General features: G+C 40.7%; 2 protein-coding genes across 2 annotated transcripts; both read left to right on the top strand.

Annotated features, from left to right (window-relative positions):
• The first annotated feature begins 9,751 nt into the window (after window positions 1-9,751).
• On the top strand, window positions 9,752-15,776 carry fhl5 (four and a half LIM domains 5). Its single transcript, XM_084742346.1, has 6 exons — window positions 9,752-9,881; window positions 10,074-10,254; window positions 10,508-10,682; window positions 13,220-13,389; window positions 14,930-15,116; window positions 15,281-15,776. The coding sequence occupies exons 2-6, from the start codon at window positions 10,093-10,095 to the stop codon at window positions 15,430-15,432; spliced, it is 846 nt and encodes a 281-aa protein (XP_084598472.1). The 5' UTR covers window positions 9,752-9,881; window positions 10,074-10,092; the 3' UTR covers window positions 15,433-15,776.
• Window positions 15,777-18,052: 2,276 nt separating this feature from the next.
• Window positions 18,053-27,474, top strand: LOC146310909 (transforming growth factor-beta receptor-associated protein 1). The gene is given in 13 exon segments (XM_084742490.1): window positions 18,053-18,110; window positions 19,711-20,537; window positions 21,384-21,578; window positions 21,775-21,929; window positions 23,965-24,047; window positions 24,213-24,560; window positions 24,929-24,986; window positions 25,069-25,212; window positions 25,387-25,521; window positions 25,607-25,751; window positions 26,677-27,066; window positions 27,069-27,097; window positions 27,208-27,474. Coding segments are annotated over 12 exon segments (2,514 nt in total). The 5' UTR covers window positions 18,053-18,110; window positions 19,711-19,849; the 3' UTR covers window positions 27,352-27,474.
• Window positions 27,475-27,699: the final 225 nt, after the last annotated feature.

Below are 27,699 nucleotides of genomic sequence, written 5' to 3' on the forward strand. Positions count from 1 at the left end.
TGTCAGGCAGGGGATGTAATTTCGCTGCACCTTTGTGAGTAACGCTGGTGCTTCAAGAGGCTGTGAAAAAGAGACACTTGAAAAGGAGAACGTCAATGGTTTTTGTGTTGTGTGAGGTGGACGTTTTCATCAAGGGAGGCAATTTTACACTGAAGTTTTGTTTTGACTAGACTGTAATCCCGTTGGCATGACCTAATTGAAAGAGTCGTGCCAAAATGCAGCAGAGATATAGCACTTTTTATTCATGTGGAGTTGTGTGACTCACTGTGCTGGTGCCTGTCTTAGATGGAGCTATTGTGAGTTCAGAAACTGTCATCCAAGACCTCGGCCTGTCCCACAGCTTAACTATGAAACTGCCACTCATGGTTTCATATTGTACAGTCCAATCTCATGTATGAAAACAAAGGTTGCTTGTCCAATGTGGTTGGTGACTTTAAGGAACAAAAGATTTTTCTTTGGTGTGTCGTCCATCTCTATCATCCTCCCCTCCTTTCTCTCTTTTTTGCACAAAAGAAAAACATGAGGAGCTCAGGAGCTTCTCTGTCCCTCTGTCTGAGTCTGTGAGTGTGTCACAGCACCAGAGAATGAGTCGGGACGTCTCTGGATACTGTCTGACCTGGCACTGATTTTTGCTGGAGTCCTTAAAAAAAACACTGAGATGAAATCTTTGTGTGTGGTTGAACGTGAAGATTTCTCCAGAAATACTCATTTTCTGCCAGTTCACTGAAATGCTCAGTGAGTCAATCAGTACAAGTTTTTTGCCAAATCATTGTATTTTGCCAAATGTTGTGTTTTAACTGTAGATGTCTGATAGTGTCAAAGAAAATAAAGATACGGACAAATGAGCAAAAATGAGTGGTACATACAATACTTTTTTGTAAAGAGACAGCTGATGATGTGTTTGATGGAAAACTTTTGAAATAATCTGACACCAAAACCATTTTTCCAGCAAAAAAAGTGTCGTTAAATGAATGTTTTGGGAAATGTATGCTTTATATTGCATACATAGAACCAGAAGCTGTTAGATGCTTGCTAAGCTCAGAAGAAATACTGAAAACAAGGAGTTAGATAGCTCACCGAGGCTGTATCTTGTTTGTTTAAGATGTGCAAAAAACAGTGTAACAAATGAGTAATGATGTGTTAAAGTGAGGTTTTAAGGTACTGGTAGGTTTTGTCACCGTTGGACAAAGCCAAGCTACCTATTTCACCTCCGTTTCCACCCTTCATGTTACTCAAAGCTAACCAGCTGCTGCTTGTAGCTTCATATTACCCAACCTGTTCTCATCAGGTTGTCAATGGCAAAGATATTTGTCACACTCGTTGGAGGCATTCACTGGCATTCATTTGCTGGTGCATCTCAGATGTTAAACTGTACTTTATGGGTTTGCATGAGTCACAGAGGGATGCGACAAAATGTCAGTGTTTTATGACCTGGGAATTAGAACGGGCTGGTTTACCGTACAGACTTGAGAGTGGAACCGTATCTATCTGCTAATCTAATTCTTGGCAAGAAAGGAAGTATGGGCATTTCCCAAAACGTTTCCATCATTTTAAATGGAGCTTGTGCGTGAAAGTTTGAGTTCCTCAAGTTCATCAAAGTAAGTAGGTCTTAACACATTTTACATGATGCCACCTAATACAGTGTTCTTACATCGATATCAAATGTAATTTCCACAGATGTTGCCCACACTGTTCTCCAGTGCCATGTAATGCAGGCAGAGGTATAAATAGCTGTCCAAAAGCCTTGATAACTGATTGATGAGCATGAGGAGACTGTGTTGTGGTGGTTACGCCTCGATCCTCCGGCTGTTGTTAGTTACCCCATATCCTCGCTAGCTCTCTGGTATTTGCTGTCACCTCCTCCACCACACAGAGATAACACATCTTTGTCAACTGCCTCCACTCAACACTGCAGGTCAAAGTGTGTAATAAATGTGTGCGTTGCCAGGATCAGTGGCGCAAATAATCCATCGATGTCAGTTAGGGATTAATGTTAAAGTTCAGGTGACTTGGAGGGGATTGTCCGTCCAGTTTTTAGAACTCAAGACAGTTTCACTGAGGAGGACATTGTCTTCAGCAGTGGATTTCACATTTGCTTGGTTAAACACAACACAGAGCATGATTCTAGAGATTGCATCAGCTGTATCTACAATTTTAAAGTGGCTATAATTAATATTTCTACAAGAACAATAGGTGAAATGGCTGCATGTAATGTGAACGATGTTCCTCATTGTGACGAACCCACAGAAAATGATTAGGGGACGTTCAGACGTTACATCTAACAATGCATGGAAAACACCAGCTGCGCAGCTTTCATCTTTTTGTCCAAGGTGCTTGGAAGGTTGTGTTCCTGTCATGCTTGCAGTTACTAAGCAATCAGCACTACAGGACAAAGAAGAGTGGCTGATTATACCTGCTCAGTGATACCCTAGTATAACACACAAAAACAGCTGCGTGACTGCTCGCTAACGAGCCTGGCCCTTTAGCTGAGTGGATACTGCAGCTGTGTGTGCTATGAGCAATCACCAGTTCATCCCAGTCTACACATCCCTTGAAATTTCGGCCCGTGGCTCTCCGGCGTGGGCTCTAATCAAGCTAACCAAGCATTACACTACTATATGGTGGTGAGCATGATGATACCCTAGCTATGAATATACATGTACAAAAGACACAACATCTGCACGCCCCCTAACTTGACTCCAGTTTTCCTCAGCTTGACAAAAGCATCATCCAGCTCATTGTTTTTTTTTCTCTCATAGCAGAATTTTGGGCTGCAGCAGAGTTTTCAGTTAAAAAGACCTAAATACCCACTGTACATTTCCTATGTAGCACCAAACAGACAAAGTTAACAGCTAGTTGGTAATTATAAATATTTAGCAGCTAAAGAGTCAAATATTCCCCTCAGGAGCTGGTGGAGACCAAAACAGAGCTAAAAGGAGAGTGAATACAGGACTCATCAGATCCAAACCCAAATTAGAGCTATGTTGCTTCATATCTACTGGATGTGTGAATATGCAAGTGTTTGCTAACACATTTGCCATCAGCTTAAAATGTGATAACAATGTATGTCAGTGTTGTGTTCACAGCTTGTTTTCACTGCCTGCAAGTTACCAAAATATCTCTTACCGCAGGTTTAAGATATAATTAAGTGCTGCAATAATGCAAACACAAATTGTGCCATTTTCTGTCTCTGTCATTTAAATTCTGTGTTTTGAATCCTAGCAGACAAATTAGTTAAAGTAGTTAAATTCCTGTCATGCTAATGACTGCTGGGCTTTTTTTGGATCCATCCAATAATCTGGATTGTTTATTTGTGCTGAACTGTTCCAGCACAAGGCACTGAGGATGATGTTTTTATTACTGGAAAGCCGGAGAACAAAGGAAGTCTTCTTTTCAGGCTCTTTTGGGCTGTCTGAGGAAGCTGTCCGAGGTCGACTAAAGATTGAGATTTTCCCTGTGGAAGGTATGTTACAGTTTTCTCACTTTCTAATGCTATCTCCGTTTTACAGGCTGTGAATAATTCAACAAAATTCATGGTATAAATTTCTCATTTGGGTGATATATTGAAGTTTTGTGCTCTGACTTGCGGATGCTTGCACCCAAAGGTAATCAGCAGCTTCGTCTACACAGTTTATCCAAATACCACAAACTTTGTGGGAGGAGGCGAGAGGTAGAAGAGGAGAACATTTTAATGGGTTGTGCATTCCTAGGAGTAGACAGCTTTCTCTCCTCTTTAGCGCCGGAGATCATATGTCTGGCTCTGTGACAGGCCTTGTCACCCACTCATACCATGACTCATTTTGGTGAGAACACAGGAGGGGAGGGGGCAGCACCGCTCACAGGGCCTCCCTGAAGGGGTGTAAGGTTTTCTACATAGTAGACTCCGTAGATTGTATCTCCTCGGCCCCCTGGCAACCCCCTATGTGGCTATCCTGTTCAGGTGAAAACGCTGCGCTGAAAGCGAGCTCTCCACGTCGCAGAAGAGTGCAGTGGTCCGCTCAAAGGGCCAGGTTTGTGTGAGTCCTCTCATTAACTGCTAGAGCCGCCCCTCATCTCAACCTAATGGATCCCACTTATGCTGTCATCGCCATGCCAACCAGCTGTCAACTCTGGTGCGGCCAGGCCTTTGTGCTTCAGAGAGATGCGACTGTGTCGTGTTGATCTGTCTCGGTCTACAACAAGTCGCCACCTCAAAGGAGCGACCAAAGTAAATGCTTCTCTTCTTCTCCGAGATCATTTGATTAAGAGGGGGGAAAAACATCCACTGACACCTTATTGTAAAGACTGAATACATTAAGATAAGAGGACACCCGAGTCCAGGTCAAATAAAGGCCTATTTATTGGGGCTAGACAGGCCGCATACGAAATCTGTTGGCAGCTGCTCACTAGTTGACTTCAGAGGATTAAGCAGGCAAAAAGGAATACGCAAGATCAGCAAGCTTTTTGCTCTGCAGAGTTGGCGCTGGCTGGTGTAGAAGTTAATAATCCAAGAGACAAAGAGCAGCACCTGTTATCTATCAGATCCAAATCAGAGCAGTTATAGTAAAATTACACTGTAAAAAAAATCATATGGGAATTTAGTGGAATCAGCTCATCTTTTCTCACTGCCTTTAAGTTCCCATGAAGTCAAAATAGATTTTATTACACACATATTGCGCCACTATCTGGAACAACAATGACAAAAAAAAATCAGTTTTGTGGGTATTCTCAGTGGTATTTCAGAGTTAGTCTTTTCCTTGAAAACAATTAAAAACTGTTGATGACTCATCCTCACTGCACCACTTGGGGACGATACTATATTTGTGTCCAATGAAATGCTTTCTTGCTTATAACACACTGGAGCATGGAAGGAGAACACATCTGTTCACTGGAGCCGACTGCACTGTTTCTGTTTTCTGGGCTTCGCTGTACAAAAGCACAATTTTATAACTTTATTCACTCATTAAAGTGAAAGTGGATCTGATTTATGTAAAAAAATATATTAGTTTTTCCATCTGATGTCCTTAAGATGCTTAGCTTCAACTGTCAGTGATTTAATTACAGGGAGAGGTTTCCTGATGGACAGATGGTTTTAGCTTACTTGTTGCTGAAATGGCTAATCTTTAACTGTTAGCCGTTAGCTGCTGTTAGTTAGTGGACAACAGAACCAGGCTCAGCTGCCTCCCAGTGAATGAAACCAGTCAACAGTACAAATAGCTCCGTTAGCTGTGATGTGCCCCAGGGTGTCAGGAGAAAACCACCTCGGTACTGTTGCCTATTCTGTTGGTCTGTATGGCTGTGTTCGTCCGCGGTCACTGGGAGCACAATAACACAGCACTACTGGCTACTATAAATGCTAATAAATATCTGTGACAAGACCCACCCCAGCTGGCATTTTTACACGAAACATGTAAGTAATAAGCACTCCACTCGCCAACTTTGATGTGAATATGCACATTTTATTTGTTCGATCTAATTAAACTTAAGATTTTGAATGATATTTTAGAACATATAAACATGAGTTTTTCTGTTGTTTACTTGAAGACTATATTTGTAATTACTTTGTAATGTTTGTCAGTGCGCCTGAAGAGTTGTTTTTAAAACATTTTCTCAAGTACAAGTGAATTTATATCAAGTTTATTTGAGTGGAAAAGTTAAATTTTTGTATCACTACAAAATTACCTCAGTCTGTCTTTTCAAATTCAGACAACTTAAAATTTTAAGGCAGTCTGAACACTAACTTTTTAAACTTATGACAAATTGTTTATCTTATTTTTTTTACAGTGTACAAACAGACACGCAGAGAGGCAGATTAACACTGACAATATACACACAATATACAATAATCTGTGCTTTAATATCCAGCGAATAACACTGCCTGTTGACATGCAATTTATTTCATATTACGTTAATACACTCAAAGAGATGAGAGTTTTTGTTTGCTGGTGAATATAGGTCACCTCCACCCTGGCTTCATGTCACATGACGACAGACATACTGTGCAGCAGCCACCACTGCAACAAAGATTAGAAGCTTTTGAGGCAATGACTATACTTGTCCTACAGTTGGTTCTGGGTTTATTTAAGGTCTGCATGGCTTTGTGATTTGCAGCCTGCTGATCTGGACTCCAGCAGGGAGCAAGGATACAATACAGTGGTAATTTAATCCAAAACAGCAGATGACGCTGTGTAATCCGGCGGATCCACCTATTTAGAAAATAAGTCAGAACCTGAAGGATGGAACAACTTCAAACCAGAGATATTTTCCTACACCTGAATTCTTGACGTGGTATGGCTATTTTGTGCTGAAAGCCTTACATAACATGTAGCTTGTAGTTCGAAGTCTTACATTATTCCTCAGAGGTTTGTAGACAACACCTACGTACACCACAGAGCACATGTTCCAACATCATCATTGGCTGATTTAACAATGCATTACATCTTATTTATCCACAAGAGTGTAATTATAGATGAATTTCTTTACAAGGAGTGGTGCTGAAGAGAAAACAAGAGGGGGCAGAGAGTTCATCTAGAGAGAGTTGCATTCCTCTCAGCCTCATCCCTGTCACTGACCTTCCTGTGTGTGTGTATATATGAGGGATTAGGACTGTGGGCCGGGCTGGTGGTCTTCTCAGGCTATTTTTATGAAGATGTCCGTCCCCCTGATCCTTTTGGAAAATTGATATGAGCACATGTTCCAAGATTCAAAAGTAATTAGTCGACTGTCAGTCAGAGATGCTGAGTTTTTTTTTTTTTTTAACTAGGCGGAAAAGGAGGATTTGTTCTGTTCGACACTCATTCTGACACCTATAACTATGCATCCACTTGGTGTTCATGTGCTTTAGTTAAACACACACGCAGACAGGTCAGACGCACTTGAATTCTATACTGTACTGTATTGATCTGGGCACAGTATGACACACTAAACAACACAGGGTCAAAATTGATCCAATTTGGATCAATATAGCACCGACACAGTAACTTTACCACCCAGTTGACCCATCCTAAACCCTGACCCTTTTCACTCTGTGCTTCAATAACAATTGAGTGAACTTGGTACCCAGTGAAACCTCTTTCTCCTTTCCTGTTTCCTGTACTGAGTTTGCTACAGTATGTGCTAGACAGTATGTGCTAGACTGATGGTTAAAAGATGTTGCTGGAGGACCTGCACAAGCGACATATACTCAAGTACAAGTACTGTTACATCATTAATGTGGCCAGATCAAAACAAGCCTGAACACAAAACAAATAGTACCCAGTGGGTCCCTAATCCCCTAACTGCCTTTGAAAAAAATCAAAGCAGCATTAACTCTGCAATTTTTTTTTATAAATCACAATGATAACAGAACAGAAAAATATCTTCCCTTTTCCTGTGCTTCCACTGGTAAACACTGGTAAACAGCAGTGTAGGTAGTACTACACCAGAGGAACATTTACAGTAGACAGACTTTAACTCAATGCCTCTAATGAACTTCAGTAGTGGCTTTTCTAAATAAAGAAAATACTCAAATGACACAAAAAATGCATCTGTTAAGCCACACAGCTTATAAAATATGTCATAGTAAAGTGCATTATCTCTCTGGAAATTTTGGAGTGGATTCATGAACAAAATATATTTTCCTTAAACATTTTTTCATGCACTGCAAAATGAATTTACTTATTCTAAAATAATGGACTCACTCCAACTCCATGGTGCAGTCTGCATGCAAAGACACACACACTTGGACCTCAACGCAGCTTTTTATCTGCCCTCTGGGTTCCAGCAGAAGCATACAAAATACACACAGTTTATGAAAATAGTCAGTTTACCCCAGTAATATATGATTCTGTTCATAAGTGTACTTTATTACCACTTACTGTAGCTCACTGTGCAGTCTTTCCCTCAGCGTGATGGAGATATCTCACAGCAAAATGTTTTACAAATCTATTGCAACTGGCAAGAATACAAAATCGTCACTCATCATCCTTAGTCTGACACACACTCTGTGTAATGTTCATGGGGTATTCCCCTGAAGATAAACAAAAATGAACACATCAGCACACTTGTTTTATCCAAGTACAGCTGCTTCTGTGTCTCTAGCAGCTTATCGAGCACTCAGCACTCCCACATGATCTGAACCTGCGCTGCAAGGTAGCTAATCCACATCAGTTTAGTTTAGTCCAACACTCTGTAAAGGGGAGACTGAGACAGGGGTTGTGTCTGAAATCATTCAGCCATTCACTTCTTCCTACTCACTATCTGGGGATTTCTATGTAGAGTAATATATAGTGTGCTCACTAAATAGTAATGAATAACACTTCTGGACAACAGTCTGATTTATATGTGGGATAGTTTGAGTCTGCTATATACATTAAGGTATAATAATTCTCATTATACATTAGTGCAGTAATACAAAATGCCAAACTCACTATGTGGTGGACTACATAGTGAGTAGTGATTGATTTCAGACACGTTCGAGGTCTTTGCAGTCTTCAAGTTCACCACTCAGTGCCCATAAATCTTTTACTCTGGTCCTGATGTGAATATATAGGTCCCCCACCAACCTCTTTTAGAGTCTGGTATCTAGCACATAGCTCATCTAAGGGAAGGAAACAGAAAAGGAGACAGTTATCCAAGGTTGCTCAGCTGTTTTTGGAGCATGGAGTGAAAGGGGGCGGGGCTTAGGTGGAATCAATACAAGGGTTGTTTTCCCCCAGTGTTAATGTTGGTTTTTTTATGTTAGTGTTATTTACCCAAACCAAATATGGTATGATTTAAATCTGAAAAATTGAAAATTTTAGTTCGAGTTAAAGTGAACCAAGTTTTGCATCAGTGTTATATTAACCCAAACTGGGTCAGGTTTTAACCCACTGATTTTTAGTGTGTACTCCTAATCATCTTTTGTTCCAGAGCATCATTCTGAGAATGGGTTCATAATAACACTACAAGAATATCAATATCAACAAGATGGTCACCATCAAACTGTCATTTCAGCTCCTCCTCCTCTATTTTGCCGTGGATGGACTGAACATCCACAGGCCTGCAGCTTCTCCCTTCTGAAGTGCTGCCAAGGCGCTCTCAATAGCTACTGAGAGGTCCTGGCATTATAGTTCAGTACCTGGCAACCATAAAGCTGTTGGCGCCTACCTCTCGTAAGCCATCTGCAACTGCTTGTGTGTGGAGCAAGCACTGACAAAGGCCACAAGTGTGTCCAGACACATCACAGCGTCCAAATAGCCAACTGTAACGCTGGTGTACTAATATCCAGATTGATAGTGTGTGGAAAAGAAATGTGTTACCCTCTAAGAAAGTCTAATAAGGGTCTGACAGTGGGAATTAATGCACTTTAGTTTACAGTCAGTTCTGTTGTAATGTGTCCCTAATTATTAGTCTAGTAACAGTCTAAAAGGGTCTAATAAAGACTATTATTTCTAGTTTTTGTCTAAATAGTTTCAAAGAATGGCTTGTTATATCTTATTAGTGAACTGTAAATAAAGTGTGACCAGATATTTTATCTTTAGGCTCAAATCTCATCTCTTCTAATGTGTATTTATATGAAACTGATCAAACATTTGGCCACAGTGTCATGTTTCCCAACAATAATCAATATTCTAGTCCTAAAACTGCACTGCTCATCATTTTAACGTGTGCTAAAGCAACAATGATTAAAGCAGCTCAAAGGCTTGTCAATCTCTGCACCATCAGCTCCCTTAAAAGGTGCAGAATGATGTAGTGGAGCATGTTCATTCTCCCCAGAGATTACCGCTAATAAGAGGGCCAGTATTTATAGAAGATCCCCCCCAGTGGATACCCCTAATCCTGCCTCACCCCTTTTCATCCCTGCCCCATCCCTGAGCCTGCCTGGACCGCTCGCTCTCTGCAGCCCCCAGCTTCAGCCTCATCCTCGCCCCAAATCAACTGAGGTAGAGACTTCTTTAACACAACACTGTTTTCTTTTCAGATTCTTTTGAAAGAAAGGGGGAAAACTGCTTGGGCTCTTCGCTCGCTTGACAAGAGGGAAGAAAAGATTGCTTGGACTATTACATGGCATTTTCCATCTTTTCTGTTCTTCCTTACTGTCCAATTTTCCTCCTTCTGCTTTCTTTGACCCGCAGCTAAGACAAGCAAACAACAATGTCCACCAGCGAGCGTTTCGACTGCCATTACTGCAAAGACTCCCTGCTGGGGAAGAAGTACATAATGAAAGAGGACACGCAGTACTGCACTAAGTGCTATGAGAACCTGTTTGCTAACTGCTGTGAGGGCTGCTCATCTCCAATTGGCTGCAACAGCAAGGTAAGGAGGCACCACTGTTAGCCTCAGAGTAATGGCTTTGATGTCAGAAATGTGTAAAATAATAATGTATGTTACTATCTAAAGGTGAGAAACATTATAATGTACTTTAACCACAGTTTAACCTTATAAAATACCAACTCATTATTTCTGCAAGAATTATTCTTCCATGTCTCTATTCATGCAAATTCTAAATGAATATTTTACTTTACAGAATACCCACAAGTGCAATAAATAATGTGTTAAACATCTACAGGACTTGTCGTACAAGGATCGCCACTGGCACGAGCAGTGTTTCAAGTGTGCAAAGTGCAGCCGATCTCTGGTGGAAAAGGCCTTTGCCGCCAAGGATGATTTGTTGCTCTGCACTGAATGCTATGCTAATGATTATTCCTCCAAGTGCACCACCTGCAAGAAAACCATCATGCCAGGTATGCTGAGATGACGGCAATGAATAAATGTTTTCAAAACATAAATCCGTTATTGAGATTTGAGGTTTGTTTTTCGCCTTGAAAACGGTGGTTGACAATTTCACCACAAAGTCCATTTAGCAGCTGTTCTGGACCTTTTGATCATTCATTCTACTGCTGTTTCCACAGTCAAGCCTTAACTTTTAATATCATCTTTTATGCCAACATGAACCACATGTCCTTAAAGCTGCTCAGAATAATAAAAATTTACTCTCTGACAATTGTGAAAACTCAAGAATAGATCAAGCAATACAATCCAAGGCTACTAAATGACTAAACTTAGAGATCTCCTCCACTCAGAAATCTTTTTCTTATGTTTATGTTGCCTAAAATGTCTCACCTTGACTTTACTGGCTTGTATCTGTGTTTTTGCATTCCTCTACCGAAGGCAGAGATGTCTGTGCACTTCCCTAAAATCTGAGATTCAAAGGTACCCTGGGCAAGATAGATTTTGCACAAAACAAATCCGAAAGCCAATTGCTATCTGAAAAGCAAATACAGACAAGGAAACCTGAAACGTGCAGTACAAAGCCGACTCATTAGTACAGAGAGTGAGCGTTAGCATTAGCCATGTCAGCCACTGCCAGTTATAAGCTAACAAGCTGACAAACAACAAATACAGGATGCTAACTATACTTACCATTCTAATTCACATCTGCTAGTCATTGAATTCTTTGCACGACTCCTCTGAATCTGGTTCTGACTGAGGCTCAAACATGTTTAGCTGAATCTTTTTAATGTTTCCTCTAATGCTAACACTTTGCAGTCTTGATTGACACTGCTCTTTCACTGGTCAAATTAGCGCAAGCAGCAGTGATGGATTTTAACTTTTAATGTGGGAAAACCATGTTTAACAAAATGTCAATCATAGCACATAATTTTTACAGACTGTAAAACATGTCTGGGTGAGATTAATTTTTCTACTTGTATTGATTAAATTCTTGTGTTCATCTAACTGAGTCTAGTTTGACATTTTGGGATATGTCCTTGTGTTTTGTAGAGAGCACTGTGGATATGAAGCTGCAGCCAGCAGCAGTTAACTTAGCTCACAAAAAAGACTGGAAACAGCTACTTTGGCACTGGCCAAAAGAAACAAAATCTGTCTGCCTTAAGCTCTCTAATTAACACATTATAGCTTGTTTTTTTTCCTTTACAAAAACTGGAGTGTAAAATCATCACACTGGGCTAAGATGTGTTTTTCCCAAAATGTCAAACTGTCTTTAATTATAGAGTGACCAATTAATGACATCTGGACTCGACTGTGAGCTGACTGGTTGGTTAAATCTCTGGTTATTTGTTGTTTATTTATATGGCATTTAGACAATCAATTCATATATTTGATGATCTGTGAGTGAGTTTAGGTCGGTAAGAGATCCATAATACATTTGACTTATTGCCCATCTCTAATGAGATGAGTCTTACAAATGAAAACTATTAAGTTCATTCTTGATCTTGGAAACAAATCAATGTAATAGCTCTTCTGGGACTTCTGATCATATCACACAACCTTCCTCAGAAGATGGAGTTTGGAGTTTTAAGTCCTCTTTAAGGATGTTTGAGGACTTTTTAAAAGGCTGGCATTGAATGAACCTTTAATTTGAACAGCTACAAGTCCATGAAAAGGTTCAGAACAGCAACTAAATGGACCTCAAGAATTTTTTTGAGTGCTCGGAAAAATTTTAATTTTAATATCTGCAATTCCATTACAAAATGGCAATTAGGGGGACTTAATATTAGGCAAAAGGTAAAGGGTCAAAGGTCACCATGCTTTTTTGTTGTTGCTTTTCCCTAATTTATGACTTTCTAAAGATCTGAAAGCTAAAATGTCATTAGAACACTTAATTCATGAGTGTCTCAGGGCCTCCTACTAACTTGGACCAGGCAACTCGTATAAGCAAACGGCTCGATGTGGTGTACAGACTGTTGAATAGAAAGAGGAAGTGGGATGATACCAAAAGACAATACTTGCCCCAGCTACAGGCTGTTGACCGTGCTGCTGCCTGGCAAGAGATACAGAAGTATCCACTGCTGCACCACCAGAATTCAGAACAGCGTCTTTCCTGAGGCTGTGAGACTCCTCCGCACTCCTCCATGAATAAAAGTTTATTTTTATAACGTATTATTTATTCAAGGATTGAAAAAGGGGGAGAACAAGGGATGAGGAGGGCCCCATGGCTGTGCTCGCCTCCGGCCCTAAAATGACTAAATCCACCTCTGACAGGCAACTTCATCTAGTAAAGAAGATTGTGTGAAAATCCTATGGCATATATGTTGTGAAATGTGGAGAAAATATGCAAAAAAAAAAAAAAAACTAAAATAATAACATTAATAACACTAGACAGCAATGCAAGTTCTTCCTTTCCTAAAATTCTTTCCAAGATTATTAAGATTGCATCGTCCTCTCCCAGCAGATAAAGCAGGTCTATTTTTAGGCCACAGTGTGTTTCTGTCATAGAGGTACCATATGCTGACTAAGCTGCTCTCGTCCCCTGTGCCAGGTTCCCGCAAAATGGAATACAAGGGGAACAGCTGGCATGAGACCTGCTTCCTGTGCCACCGCTGCCAGCAGCCAATAGGAACCAAGTCCTTCATCCCAAAAGACACCGGCTACTTCTGTGTGCCCTGCTTCGAGAAGCAGTTTGCCTACCAGTGCTGTGCTTGTAAGAAGGTAGGGTTACAGCTGAGTGTTGTCCATGTATTATTGACTGCTGCAGTACAGTAAATCCCCCCTGACTCTGGTGCTTTAATGTTACTCCCACTGTGGCTTCATAGTAAACTGAGGCGTACACTCTTACAAATAAAAGTGCTAACTAGAACCACATAGGGTTCCTCTGTAGGTGCACCCTTTTTGGTTCCCGGTATAACCTTTTATAAAAGTTCCACTCTGAACCCTTTCAAGAGATTTTTTAAAGCATTATGCCCAGAACCATTTGTGCAAGGTTGAACTCAGAACCCCCCCATGAGATGTTCTACAGAGAACCCTTCAAGGTTGTAAATAGTTCAACCCAGAACCCAGCATAAAGGGTTATACCCAGAGCCATCTGTAAAGGTACCACCGAGAACTCTTTAAGAGGTTCTACAGAGCTTAGAGATGTGAATGGTTCCACCCAGAACCCAATCTAGGGGTTCTATTCTGAACTTTTCTGCCCTCTAAGGGTGCTAATAAGAACCCACCTATGTTGTTCTATAGAGAACCTTTTTATATTCCTAGGGTTTCATCTCGATACTAGCCAGGATGTTCAATCGAGAACCCTTTTATATTTCAAGAGTTACATGTAGAACTTAGAATACCCTTTCTGTACCTAGAACCATCTAAGAAAAGTCCCAACCAGAATCCCCTATGGATAGTTTTACAGAGAACCCCTGAAAAGAGTAAATGGTTCTACCCACAACCCTCTCTAGGGGTTCTTTCCACAACCTTTCCACCTTCTAAGGGTGCTAACAATAACCCACCTAGGGGGGTCTATCAAGAACCCTGTTATATTCCAAGGGTTTCATCTAGAACCTGCCCAGGTTGTCCTATCGGGATCCGGTTTCCAAGGGTTTCATCTAGAACCTATACAGGATGTCCCATTGAGAACTCTTTTCTATTTCAAGGGTTTCATGTAGAATTTAGAATACCTATTCTATACCTGGAACCAACTGTGAAAGGTTCCAACCAGAAACCCCTATGGAAGGTTTTACAGAGAACCCTTCCATGGGGTAAATGGTTCCACCCAGACCCCCTCTAGATATTCTTTCCAGAACTTTTCCACCTTCTAAGGGCACCAACAAGAACCCACCCAGGTGGTTCTATCAAGAACTCTTTTATATTCCAAGGGTTTCATAGAACCCACCCAGATTGTTCTATTGAGAACCCTTTTATTTGCAATATCTTTTACAACATATTTTATAAGGGTGTCTCTATACCCCTCTTGTCCTCTGTGGGTTCTATGAAGAGCCATATTGTAATCTCAGTTCTACAGTTACCACTATTTAAATCTACAGAACATCTTTTAACACTTATGCTTTCCTTGAAAGGGTTCTTTGGATGAAAAAGGTTCTTAATAGAACCACTGTGTTACAAAAAAGCATGTGATTTCTGGATAGAACCTCAGCCCTTCAGAAAGAACCTTTTTGGAACCTTTATTTCTGAGGATGTAACAATAGAAATGTCACGGCGTGTTTTCTTTCACTCTTTGCCTTCTCTGGTTCTGTGTTGCCTCCAGGCCATCACAACAGGTGGAGTGACCTACCAGGACAAGCCCTGGCACCGCGAGTGTTTCCTATGCATCGGCTGCAGAAAGCAGCTGTCGGGTCAGCGCTTCACCTCCAGGGAAAACTACCCCTACTGCCTCGAATGCTTCAGCAACCTGTATGCAAAGAAGTGTGTGGGCTGCACCAAGGCCATCACCAGTGAGTCACCGGCTGTGCTCATGTTTTCATTCACTCCTGCACTTCTTCCCGCCCATATTCAAGCCCTTTATTTGCATTTGTGTAGGAACTGGCAGATAAACAAGGTGCAGATGCGTTAACCTGCACATTATGTAAATCCACTGATCTCTGTTTGATGTGTGCAGGTCTGGCAGGAGCCAAGTACATCTCTTTTGAGGAGCGCCAGTGGCACAGCGAGTGTTTCACCTGCGTGCAGTGCTCCGTGTCTCTGGTGGGACGTGGCTTCCTCACCCAGCGTGACAACATCTTGTGCACTGACTGCGGCAGGGAGAAGTGACCTTTCCATGAAGGGTCACAGTTACAACTGAAGCTCATGCTCTGACACAGATGTTGTCTATCCAGGAATATATCTTCTTAGCATGCCTGGTACATAAACAAAATGTCAAATGTTGATTCTGGTGTTATAAATGACCATTAGTTCTCTCACACTGCCCACACACACAAAAACTGTGATGTTTCCATAAAGATAAACATGTTTCTTTAAAGTTTGGGCACCTTTGTTCTATTGTTAGTGAATGTTTTCTTTGTTTCCTGAAATTTATGTTCTTTTCCTTCCATACTTTAAATTTTGACAAGAAAAAGATGAAGTTGCACACATATTAAAGCTGTCAGCAAACTGGTCACTGAATGAATTAGTCGACTGACAGAAAATGAATTGTTAAGGATGCACAATGTTGGATTATTGCAGATGTCCAATACGCAGATATTTTCCAACTCATTTTTGCCAACTGCTGACGCTGATACCAATATATGCACATATTTTTTCTGCCTAATGTCAGAAAGCATCAAGTCTCACTGGGAGTGCATTAACATAATATTATGCCTCTTATCATGATGGCCCACTGGCAGATGCAGATATAAAATACAATATTTTTTTAAATTGTGCACATTCACTGGGCAAAATAAGAAACTACTACTGACAGGTTTTTTTCTCCTTGTCTTTTTCTCAAATTCATAATAATGACTCAGATGGCAGCTCGTAAGATTTGTAATGTTGAGGGAATATAATTTGGCTCCTTCCTGAGTAATCATTGCAAATAATTTGTTTCTGACACTGCAAAAAACCTCCACTATGGAGACATACTCACATCACGTGCACATTATTTACAGCATAATCATACTGGCGAAATATTAACACGATATTTAAAGCCTTTATCTGCTGATAAGATGGCATGTATAACATTTTGCATCCCTATTAATTAATCATTATTAATTAATTGTTGGTTTCAGTTTTTTAGGACTTTAGGATTTGATTATCTTTTGTTTTTCGGATTTTGAACTGTTGGTGAGCATTTTCCACTATGTTTTGAGATTTTATAGACAAAAAGATGGATCAGATGATAAAGACAAAAATTAGTGATTTAACTGATGATGAACTGATGTTGCAGCTGCAGCTAAGAGACAAATTACCCTTTAAAAGGTCCGGTGTGTAAGATTACAAGGAGTGTGTTTTACTGTACAACCACCTGAAAATAAATATACTTTAGAAGGAGCCCTTTATATCTGCAGAGGGCACAGGCCAGAACGGACCAACCAAACACTGGGTCTAGATGGAGGCTGGTGGTTAGTTTTGTGGCCACTGTAAGTTCTCTTACACACTTGGATAAAAGTACACATAGATGTCATGTATCTATATTTAGTGGAGACCAGAAGCAGGGATTGTTTATAGTGGAAATCATGTTAAATCAGGCAAATACTGTAGGCAAAAGCATCCAAACGGTTTAATATCATTGAAAAATTAATTCTGAAATATTTCAACATCCTCATATTGTACTTTTCAGAGCTTTTCTCTTTCTTTTTGTTTTTAGCTAAACTTAGTTTTATGAACTGTCTGAAGTCTACTACCACCTCCCCTTTAAGTTGGGGATATTGAAAAAAAATCTCAAATAGAAATAGATGAATAGAAAGATTTAAGAAACAAGTACATACAAATATCCTTCAATTGAAGGGAATAATCTCGGTGTGTTAAATCAGTGACTGATTAAGGTAGATGCAATGTTTTTTAAACTATCCTAAGGCATAGAGCTTACTATAGAAGAATCTTAGTATAAAATAATTATCTGTTTCCATTGCTGCATTTATGTTCCCACTTCAGGTGCATCTCTACACCTGGAAGAGTGAGGCGTTTTTTTCGATCTGAAAGCTCACTGCTAAATGCCACTAAATCCTACACACATTTTGTTACACATATATTCCTGCTGTATGCTTATCATGGAAAAAAATGAATCCACATTGTGGAAACAGATAATGAAGCATGATTTATCCTTGTCTCGTGAAATACTTTACACTCTAAAGGTTATTAAAATAAATACCTTTATATGTATATCATGCTGAAATGGATATCATTGTCTGCATGCTGTTGCTCATCCTAATGCCTTATTCTGCTCCACTGATGCCATCCACAGGAGGAGTCTGCCCGCTTATGTCAGCGTGACAAATATAGCTTTGATGATAGGTTTGAAATCCAGATCTTTTTTATGACCACACTCGTCCCCCCTCAGTCACCCTTTAGACAATCATTGCTGTAAAACAAACCTCTGCCATGTTTCTGCTGCCTCTTGACCTCGTTGCACCCAGCGCATTCACGTTGTAAACAAATACAGCGACCATATATGGTTTGATCAGCAGATCACTCGCTCTCCTACTTGTCCATTATATCTGACCAAAGCCACCACTTTGGTGCATGCACAAGCCAAGAATACAAGTTACTGTAACTGTGGGCACCTTAAAATATCTGTCTTCTTCCCCATACCTATTGTTTTGATACTTGTAAAAGCTGGGTTAGGGTTTCTTGGTGAGGGCTGTTGCATGGATTGTGTAAGTGTCCTCACATGGCAGGATGAGCAGCCTTAAAATGCTGACATAGATTTCCTGTCAGGATGTAGTCACATGGGAGGGTTAAACTACTTTACACTTCATAAACTTGTGGAGCAATTAAAGAGGAACAGCAGAGAGGTAGGGGCACCTTATTTTACATATTTCACAGAAGATCTGATTTACGGCAGTGATTCTCAAACTTTTTACACCAAATACCACCTCGGGAAATATTAGGCTCTCCAAGAATCATCATTATGACTGAGATTAAAATGCAGTAGTCTAGGATTACCTGCTCAGTTATGGACAGTTCATGCAGAAGCCAGGTTTGTTTTTACCGTAAGAAGAGCATTTAACTAATCATGAATGACGTAATATATGAATGAATATGATTACATAGCAGGCTGATACTGAAACAAAATTATACTTTGTTAAAGGAAAAAATATGTAATGCATTTATTGTATATATAAAATTACTGTCATGCTAAGCTGAAATACTCACTTCTCTGACAACATTACAGCTGTGGTGCCCTCTGAAATTTCTATTCTAGGCTAGAATAACTAGGTTGTATTTGCCTGTTTTACATTTTTTCAAGTTCAAATTAATGGTGAATGTTCACCAAATGAGTTTGCGTCTGTTTATGAGTCATTAGAAATCATTACTAATTGTTTGGAAGGAGTAGATGTTTATAACTGTTAAACTAATGTTAATTAAGTCTGACAGGCAGAAGACAGGCAGTCACTGAACTCAAACTCCAGAGTGAAGACCAGTGTACTTTTGTTTTCAGGATAATGCAATTAGCTTTACATTGATGGACAATCGACCCATCCTAAGTCCCACCCTTTTTTGCTCTGTGCTGTAATAAGAGGTGGGCAAACTTGGTAACTTGGAAACTTTCTCCTTTTTCTGTGAAACTGATATAGGGACACATCAGTTGCTGTCCCACCCACTGCATACCAAGTGAATCACAGCAGGCAGTGTCTGTTCCTCCAAATAGGGAACTACTAGAGTGAATAGATGTGTTGCAACAGAGAGAAAAAAATAGGTGTTTTTTATACATTAAAGCCTATAAACCTATCCTATCATCCCTCAAATAAAAGTATGAACCTGAAAATGAGCACATGCCTCCTTTTAGTTAGGCACTGTTAGAAAAACTCTAGCTAACTAGCAAGCTAATGATTGATGTAGATTAGTTAGCTGGCTAGCTAGCATTTTGCAAACATTCCCTAGCAACATCTTTTAACCATCTTCAAAATTTGTTTTGGTTTTCGACATAGATGAGCCCAGCACAGAGCATATTTAAGTACAGGAAAAAGGAGAAAGTTGACCGACCAAAGCAAGCTTATCTGTTATTGGATCACAGAATTAAAAGGGGCAGGACTTAGGAGGAGTCAATTTTCGGTTATAAACAGCTGATCAACTTACAGTGTAAGACTCGCTTGTTATTGTCAAATTGCAATGTTGCACTTGTCTTTTTCTTTGCTTAGTCTCTAGCTTCCTTAGTTCTGGGGAGGAGGGGGCAGGGAAACAACTCGCTTCAACCATAAACCATATCTTAAGCAGGGATTCAACCTATTTAATATACCGTCCGTGGCTCCAACTCACTATTTGGGCTGCAGTGTTCAGTTTTGGATGCACAATTGCTACATATAGCTCCTTTAAATTACACTTCAGTGATCTCTCTCTTTTAGTGTTTTGATCATATTATGTTTTTTAAATCAATCTATTTCTTTTTCACAGATTCCTCTGTGTCCTACTAGAGGGAGCTCGAGTACCACCACTACCAGTGGAACTAGTACGATAGTTTGAGAATCTAGGATTTAAGCAAACACTCATTCTGTTTTACCTTACACAAATAAAACATCCTTAAATTTCTGCAATGGCTTTTAGAGCATTTACACAAACACATGTCTATGAAAAGCAAGCAGCCCCAAAAGAAAAGGACAAATCCAGCATCCAGTGCCTTGAGTGCTTGGACAGAAATCTGTATATAGGGACCAAAGACGCAACAGTCCAGCACCTCATCCTTCCCAGTAGCACAAATGGAAACCTGAGCCCAGGCCAGAGCAGAGCCAGAGAAGGTAGGGCAAGAAAACTAGGCTCAAGCAACCAAGTCGTCCAATTGAGGGCAGTCCCACTTTTCAACCATCTGCTGGTCCTGTGGGACCGGAGCATTACTGCCCTCAACATGTTCTCCTTGGAGCCCGTTCCAGCTCTGAAGAAGATCCAGCATGTGTCTTTGTTCGAGGTGTGCGACTCGTCGCTGGCGGCCCAGACAGCGTGTGTGGAGATGGTGACTTCCTCCAGCCGCAGGAAGGTGATCCGGATCCACACGGTGGGAGTGGACAGGTGGGAGGTAGTGAAGGAGGTCCCTCTGCCCCACGACCCTGTGGCTTTGGCGGTGGATGGCGCCTGCCTGTGCATAGCGACCAGCGACAGGTATCTCCTCTGTGATGTTCAGACTGGGAGCTGTGAGGAGCTTTTTCCTCACAATCACAGCCGGCAGAGTGTCGTTGTTGCCTCAGTGGGACGAGGGGAGTTCCTCCTGAACGGACCAGAATCTTTAGGTAAGAGCTGTCAAAATATTTTTTGTACACTAGGTGGGTTCTAGATAAAAGCCTTTGGAATATTAAAGGATTCCCAGTAGAACCTGCTGGGTGGGTTGCAGATAAAAACTTGAAATTTAAAAAAAACTTTGGAATATAAAAAAGTTCTTAGTAGAACTCCCTGGATTGTTTCTTGGTAGCACCCAGAAGACTGAACCCCCAGAAACCGTTACACCATAGAAAGGTTCCCCGTAGAACCTCTCAACAGAGGTTTTACGGGAAACCTTTCACAGATAGGCATAACCCTTTGTGCTGGGTTCTAGATAGAACCTTTTGATAGGGTTCCAAGTTAAACCTTCATAAAAGGAACCAAAAAGGGTTCTCCTATGAGGACAAGCTGATGACCCCTTTATGGTTCTAGTTAGCACCTTTATTTCTAAGACTTCAGAACCCGCCCAGGGGTACCAATTATCAATATTTTCATAAGGGTTTCACTTTTAACCCTCTTGTCTTCTGAGGGTTCTACAAAGAACCACCTTGTATTCTACTAATGAGGCATGTTTATTGTGGTCAACCATCATCCATCCTACCACGAACCCTTTTATGATATGGTATGAAGAACCTGTGACAAACATGTATCTGGGTGGAGCATCAGCTCTTCAAGAATAATCCTTTTGGATCCATTATTTCTTAGTGTGTACATTTTGTTCTACGGGCTGTCGAGCTCAGACGTCTCCATGTGTCGTTACACGCTTTCTTTCCAGAGCGGCTATACAGTTAATCATCTCATATCACTCCCCCATATATCCATCTACCCAGAGGATATTTGCTTTTCCAAGATATAATTTCTCCATCCTCATCCCTCAGGCATGTTTGTGATGAAGACAGGGATATGCCAGCGCCCTCCCCTGCAGTGGCCTCAGGAGGTGCTGGCAGCCGCCGTATGTTTCCCTTACATCCTAACCCTACAGCCCCAAATGCTGTCTGTCTACAGCATGGTAGATCAGCGGCGCAAACAAACTGTGAGTCTCAGCGGAGCCAAGGGTCTGCTCTCCACATCAGGTAAACCAGGCAACATCAATCCATCACCTAATCCTGGCAGATTGCAGACCGAACAAACGGCTGTCAAGTTGTGGGTTTTGTTTAGAAAGATGTAGCCGTGTCGGTCTCAGTTTGCACTGATTCAGTCAATCATTCTTGCACCTACTGTTCCTACACACTGAGTGTCTCTGAAAACCAAAAACAAATCTCCCTTCAGATGGCGTGTTAGTGTTCACAGACAGAGACATTTTCAGCCTGCGCCTGGTGCCATTCGAGGAGCAGATCCAGGCTCTTGTAAGTCATGAGAGAGTCGAGGAGGCCTTACTGCTGCTGGACGGAGTTCAAGACCGTCGTCCACTTGACTCATACAAGGTGACAAGAATTTACAGACAGAGCAGGACACAAACATCTGCTATATTGCTATATTTTTCATAGGCTGGCAGCTCTATACTTGCTCACATCAGCATGTTTACATGCTTACATGTTGATGTTGAAACAGACATAATATTTATATGTTCATGGTAACATTTGCTAATCAGTACCAAACACAAAATACCACTGAGGCTGATGGAAATGCTGCTGGTTTTACAAGTATAGATCATAAACTCAAGTATTAGACAAATCAAAAATCCAATGAGTGTGCTGAAAAAAGTCACTGGATCACCAAAGTCACCAGAATAAATAGTCTAGGAACCATTATTGTAAGTAAAATATATTTCATTTAAACTATTACAGAGGTTCTCAAAGCTTTGACAACTGCCAAATTATGGGGCAGCATATGATTGAGGGCCACACAGGTAAACCCATGAACCTGTCATAGGATTTGTGATTGGTCTCATAACGACGTTTAATATTAAATCCCATAATCACCGATCACTTTATCTGTTGCCTGAGGTCCGACAAAGTAAGAGTTGATTCATTTTTCCTGAAACCTCCTTTTCTCTTTCTCCATGGCGGCTTTTCCATTTCACTTTCATGTTAAACTGCGGAGTTGCTAACTTGAGCTAACAGCAGTGGCATTGGTGACAAAATATAATTCCTGCAGTACTCATGAGGTGCCACTAGTTGCCATGTGACTTTTCTACAAGTTGTCATTCATAACCTAACAGACGCTTGTTAAGCAGGGCACAGTTTGACACAACTAAATGTAAACTATTGAAGGTTAAAGTATTGAAATGGACCCCAGATAATTAAAATATAATGCATGCAAGGCACCCTGGTTCCTAAGTACCAATTCCAGCCTGTGGTCCTTTGCTGCGAGTTGTCCCCTCTATCTCTACCCCTCTTTCCCGTCTATCGTCTGCTATATCTAATTAATAAAGACAAAAAAGCCAAATGTTACACTTTTGTGGCTCTACAAAATGTTTCTGGGGGACGCCATTGGCCTGCAGGCATCACTTTGAGAACCCATCTCAAATTGGAGTTGAGACACAGAATAAGTGAGAACTAGAAAAAAGTAGAGGATTACCAGAGTCAGTAGGATTAATCCACCTCTTGGCAGTCCATCCAGTAGTTGTTGAGTTATTTCAGTCTGGATCAAAGTGGTGGACCACTGACAGACAGAGAGACAGACAGACAGGCAGAGATCACAAGTGGGAAATTAACCTGAAGAACAAATAAACACAGGATTACGCTGGATTCAGGAGAACACAAGATAAACATTGAGCTAAGATATAAACAAGGAGTGAGACAAACAGGGGACCAATAAGAGACACAGGAGAGGGCTAAACAACAGAAAACATTGAGAATGAGGGAAAACCACAGCCAGAACATGACAAGTACTTTTATTTTTCATTTTAGGGGGAATATTCATCATAAAAAAGCATAAAATTCAGGCTTTACAACTTACATAACTGTCACACAGTTCAGACTTTAAACCCTTTTTTCTCAACTTCACTTTTTCTGCATTGTCTGCTGTAATTTCATCATTTTGTGGTTTCATACAGACCACTGGTGTGCTGATTGAATGCATGTATTACAAGTCTAGCTGGCATCGCTGGCATTGTAGTGTTGGAATTTAATATTTCATCACTGTAGGACAGATTGAACCAGGATGTTAAGGCGTAGACTGACTGCATTGTTGTGAGCTGCTATTATAGGTGTATTCCAGTTGAATGAAAGCAACTGAGGACAACAGATGGTGTCTGAGATTTAGTATAATCTGTGCCATATCTCAGGTTACAGGTTAAAGGTGAGGATGTCAGAATTAACACACTGTTGAGTCCTTATAATTTGTCTGGTTTTGTGCTGTTTTAATGTCTTAGTGTAGCATATTGCACTCTAAATTTAGGGACAGTCACACAGCCTTCTGCCTCAGTGCTTTCAGCTGACGTACTGGTGCTTTAAATATGTTCATGCAATGTGTGCCTGATTTTAAAAGAGCTTTTTTTTTTTTTTTTACTTGCAGGAGCTGCAGAAGGCCATCACTTGCCTGGCTGGATTTGTTCATTTTTATCAGCAGGGCTTTTCCGAGGCCAGAGATCTATTCATGTGAGAGTAAAACGCCTTTCACGACACTCCGAATTCCAAACAAGCTAAATGAATCACAGCAAACTGTCCACTAGTATGTGAATTTTGTGAAACAGTGGGTCTCTTTCCTGCTGAATTCTACACTTAAGTCTAACGCAAATCAATACTCATTACCCACTTGAACAGTAAAGGTGAGCTGGACCCCAGAGAAATCATCCGTCTCTACCCTGACATGCACCTGTGTCTCAGCGAGGACTTTCAATCGCAGCTTGATCAAGAGAACAAGGCCAGGGATCTCCAGGTGCTCTGGCGGGAGGACAGAAACACATTTCATCATTACCTGGGCTTCCTGGGAGATTTTCTCAGGGCAGTCAGTGGGACGGAGCAAGGCCTGAAGTGCAGTAAGGAGGTGGACTGCGCCCTCCTGAGGCTGTACGTAGAACTGCGAGACACTGAAAATCTGCAGCAGCTTGTGGCTTTTCACAATGAGTGCCAGCTGGATCACTGTGTTCCTGTTCTGGAGCAACACAACAGGTGAAACTGAAAGATTATGTATGCAGTATGTGATTTAATGATGATGATATAATGATCATAATACTTCATAACTGCTGGTCATTCACTGACATTTTATAGTTATAAAATACTACAGATTGTAGTATAATATATGTCATAGAAATAAAATGCTTCATTCTTTGTTATGATTATAGTGATGAATCATTATGAATATTTGAGTACTTATGACTATAATTATACATTGTAAGGAAATTATAACACATTATAAGTATGTTTAATATGCATTATAATGCATTATAGACATACAGGCATCATAGAATGCGTAAGGCATTTTTGAAAATTTACACATTTCATTTCTGATTTTCTGTTTGGTCCCTTTATATTTTCAGATTTTTTGCATTAGGTTCCCTCTATCAAAGTCATGGAAATCAAATTGATGCACTTAAGGTATAATTTTTCCAAAATCCACACATTTTCTACATAAATTTCACATATGGCACAAGATGTGAAGGCTGTTCTGTTCTTCTAGACTTGGGTGAAAATTGCAGATGGCGTCCACACAGACCCGTCCTGCTCAGATGTATTTGGACACATAGTGAGGACTCTCAGTCAGCTGCAAGACAGAGATGCTGTCTGGAAATTTGCTGACTGGACTCTGCAAAGAAACCAGGAGGTGCCTCTTTTCATTTTTCAGGCTGTCAGTTTAACTGCAGAGGGCAGACTTGCACAATACAACTGTGTGTTACTCATATAATCACACAGCCAAATGCCACCCACCATATTAACTAAATTGCATTACTTATTGGTAATTAAAAGGGCGATAACAGTTTCCCTTTGTTTGAAACAGATAGGTGTACAGATTTTCAGCAGGCGTCCACCAGACGACCGACTGGAGGCACAGGATGTCCTCGCTCTCTTGGAGAAGTACCCGCTGGCCTTGCTTTTGTATCTTGAGTTTTTAATCCATGATTTGAACAGTGAGGTGGGTACAGCAGCAGCTACCTAATCTAATATCCTGACTCCTTTATGAAATGCACCAAGACATGATTTGTGTAATCTGCCCCCAGGAGGCGAGACATCACAGCCGTCTGGCCCTGGCATATGTTAATCAGGCTCTGCAAGAGGAAGAGGATGCAGATTTGAAGAAGACCAGAGGGAAGCTGCAGCAGCACCTATGGGAATCCAGATTCTATGACGTCTCTGCTGTGTACGGTGCGTGGACGTCCTGAGAGACAATAAATCATTACTGATTACATACATGCATTTCTATCACGCCTGATGCAGTTTCTGAGACCTTTAAAACAATAATATATCAAAACTTTCAACTATCAAAACCTGTTGTACAATCTGAGACGCGTCTTCTGCCCTCTGGTGGATTATCAGTGCGCTGCAGGCAGCAGCCAGCCTGTGAGTGCAAAATCCAACATGGCTGTTGGCAGTTTTTGGCAGGGAAATATTTACTAATGGTAAAAAAGCTATGGTAAGAATAACATTCACATTGTTACTAATATTTTTAAAATGAATATTTACTGTATTACCCTTTTTATTGTAGTAAATTCATGTTGAAAATATGTGTATCAAATAAGAAGTATAAAACATAATTTACCTGCAAATCACAATTATTCCATTAAATTTGCATTATGCCAGCCACAATTACAGATATACTGTTAAAGTTAAATTAAGAGTCGAAATGGAGGTATTTATATGTGTTTTTTATATGCAACCTGCAAGTGAGGATTTACTAATAACTGTCTTTTTAAGTGATTTTTTTAAAACATTTTCTAAATGATCATAATCCAGATGTTACATTGATCAGTTCAGATTATACTGACCAAGGTGTGTTTGCCAACCACAAGGCAAAAAACCTCCATTCCTGTTTGAAAAAAAGGGGAAAAAAAAATACAAACTTAACTTACCAACTAACCAACTTAGATGAGCCAAGTTTTCCAAAAGCATTTTTTTCAAAATAAAAAATATTCGTGAGCATTTAATTTCATAAATGCCCAACATATAACATATGATACAAATAAAGCATAACTTGTGTAAATGATATATACATGTTCTGGAGGGGATTTTGTCAAAATAAATCATGTCATAAATAATTCTATTTCAATTTCTTTTTTTATTTCCATCACAGAGAGAGTCAAATCAACATTCCTGCACACAGAGAAAGCTATTCTCCTCTGTCGGATTGGTGAACACTCTCAAGCCCTGCAGGTGCTTGTTCACCAGGAGCGAGACCCCCAGGCTGCAGAGGCCTTTTGCTGCAGGGCCGCCCAGGGCAGAGACTCACAGTTCAGGCAGACCCTGCTGCTCACCCTGCTCCAAATCTACCTGCGCTCAGAGGATCTCACCAGCGCTGCTGTGGATCTCCTCAATAACAACCCTCAGGTCTTTGCGGGAGAGAGGGTCATCCAGCTCCTGCCTGACTCCTGGTCTGTTCAACTGGTCTCTCAGTTTTTTATTGGATCCCTCAGAGAGACCTTGCACCAGAGGCGGATGGCACGGCTACAGAAGGCACTGAGCCAGCAGAGCTCATGCGACACAAGGTCATTTGGGTGAGTTTAACAACATATTTTGCATTTTTATAGCGCTCCAGTGAACATTGTGTGTATTTTTGTTTACTTTTTTTATGAACCTTGTTGCCTTCTCACTCTCTCCTTGGCAGATGCAAGCCTCAAAAACAAGGCTCAGACTGGACAAGGAGCAGAAGTGTAAGGTTTGCCAGAGAGACTTCACCGAGCCACAGTTTGCCTGTAGTCTCCATGGTGAGCTGATGCACACAAGCTGCGCTGGCTTTATATCATCATGAAGACACAGCTAGACCCACAAATCTAAAACACTAAATGTGGCACTGCATAATGACTTGCCATTCCAGCAAGGAACCATATGGCAGCTACCTTACCTGGGTCTTGTTTTACTGTTGCTGTAATCAGCCTTTCTAAAGTCTCACTCTTTTTTGCCCTGTGCTCCAATAACAGTTGAGCAAGTTTGGTACCCAGTGGAACCTCATCTTTCTCCTTTCTCATTTGCTGTACTTGGATATGCTATGTGTTAGATAGATAACTAGATAACTAGCCAACCAATCTACATCAGTCTTAGGTATCTAGTTAGCCAGTGTTTTGCTAACATTAACAAACTTAACGTGTGTAGCTGAGGA

The sequence above is a fragment of the Lutjanus erythropterus genome, chromosome 18 (genome assembly GCF_056507025.1).
Source record: "Lutjanus erythropterus isolate fLutEry1 chromosome 18, fLutEry1.hap2, whole genome shotgun sequence".
In the NCBI taxonomy this organism is placed as follows: Eukaryota; Metazoa; Chordata; class Actinopteri; order Lutjaniformes; family Lutjanidae; genus Lutjanus; species Lutjanus erythropterus.

Bases quoted from the DNA above. Each gene is read 5' to 3' on its own strand.
- fhl5 (XM_084742346.1), top strand. From the start codon at position 10,093: ATGTCCACCAGCGAGCGTTTCGACTGCCATTACTGCAAAGACTCCCTG. The intron at 10,255-10,507 runs GTAAGGAGGCAC...AAACATCTACAG, and splicing joins CAATTGGCTGCAACAGCAAG to GACTTGTCGTACAAGGATCG. The intron at 13,390-14,929 runs GTAGGGTTACAG...TGTTGCCTCCAG, and splicing joins AGTGCTGTGCTTGTAAGAAG to GCCATCACAACAGGTGGAGT.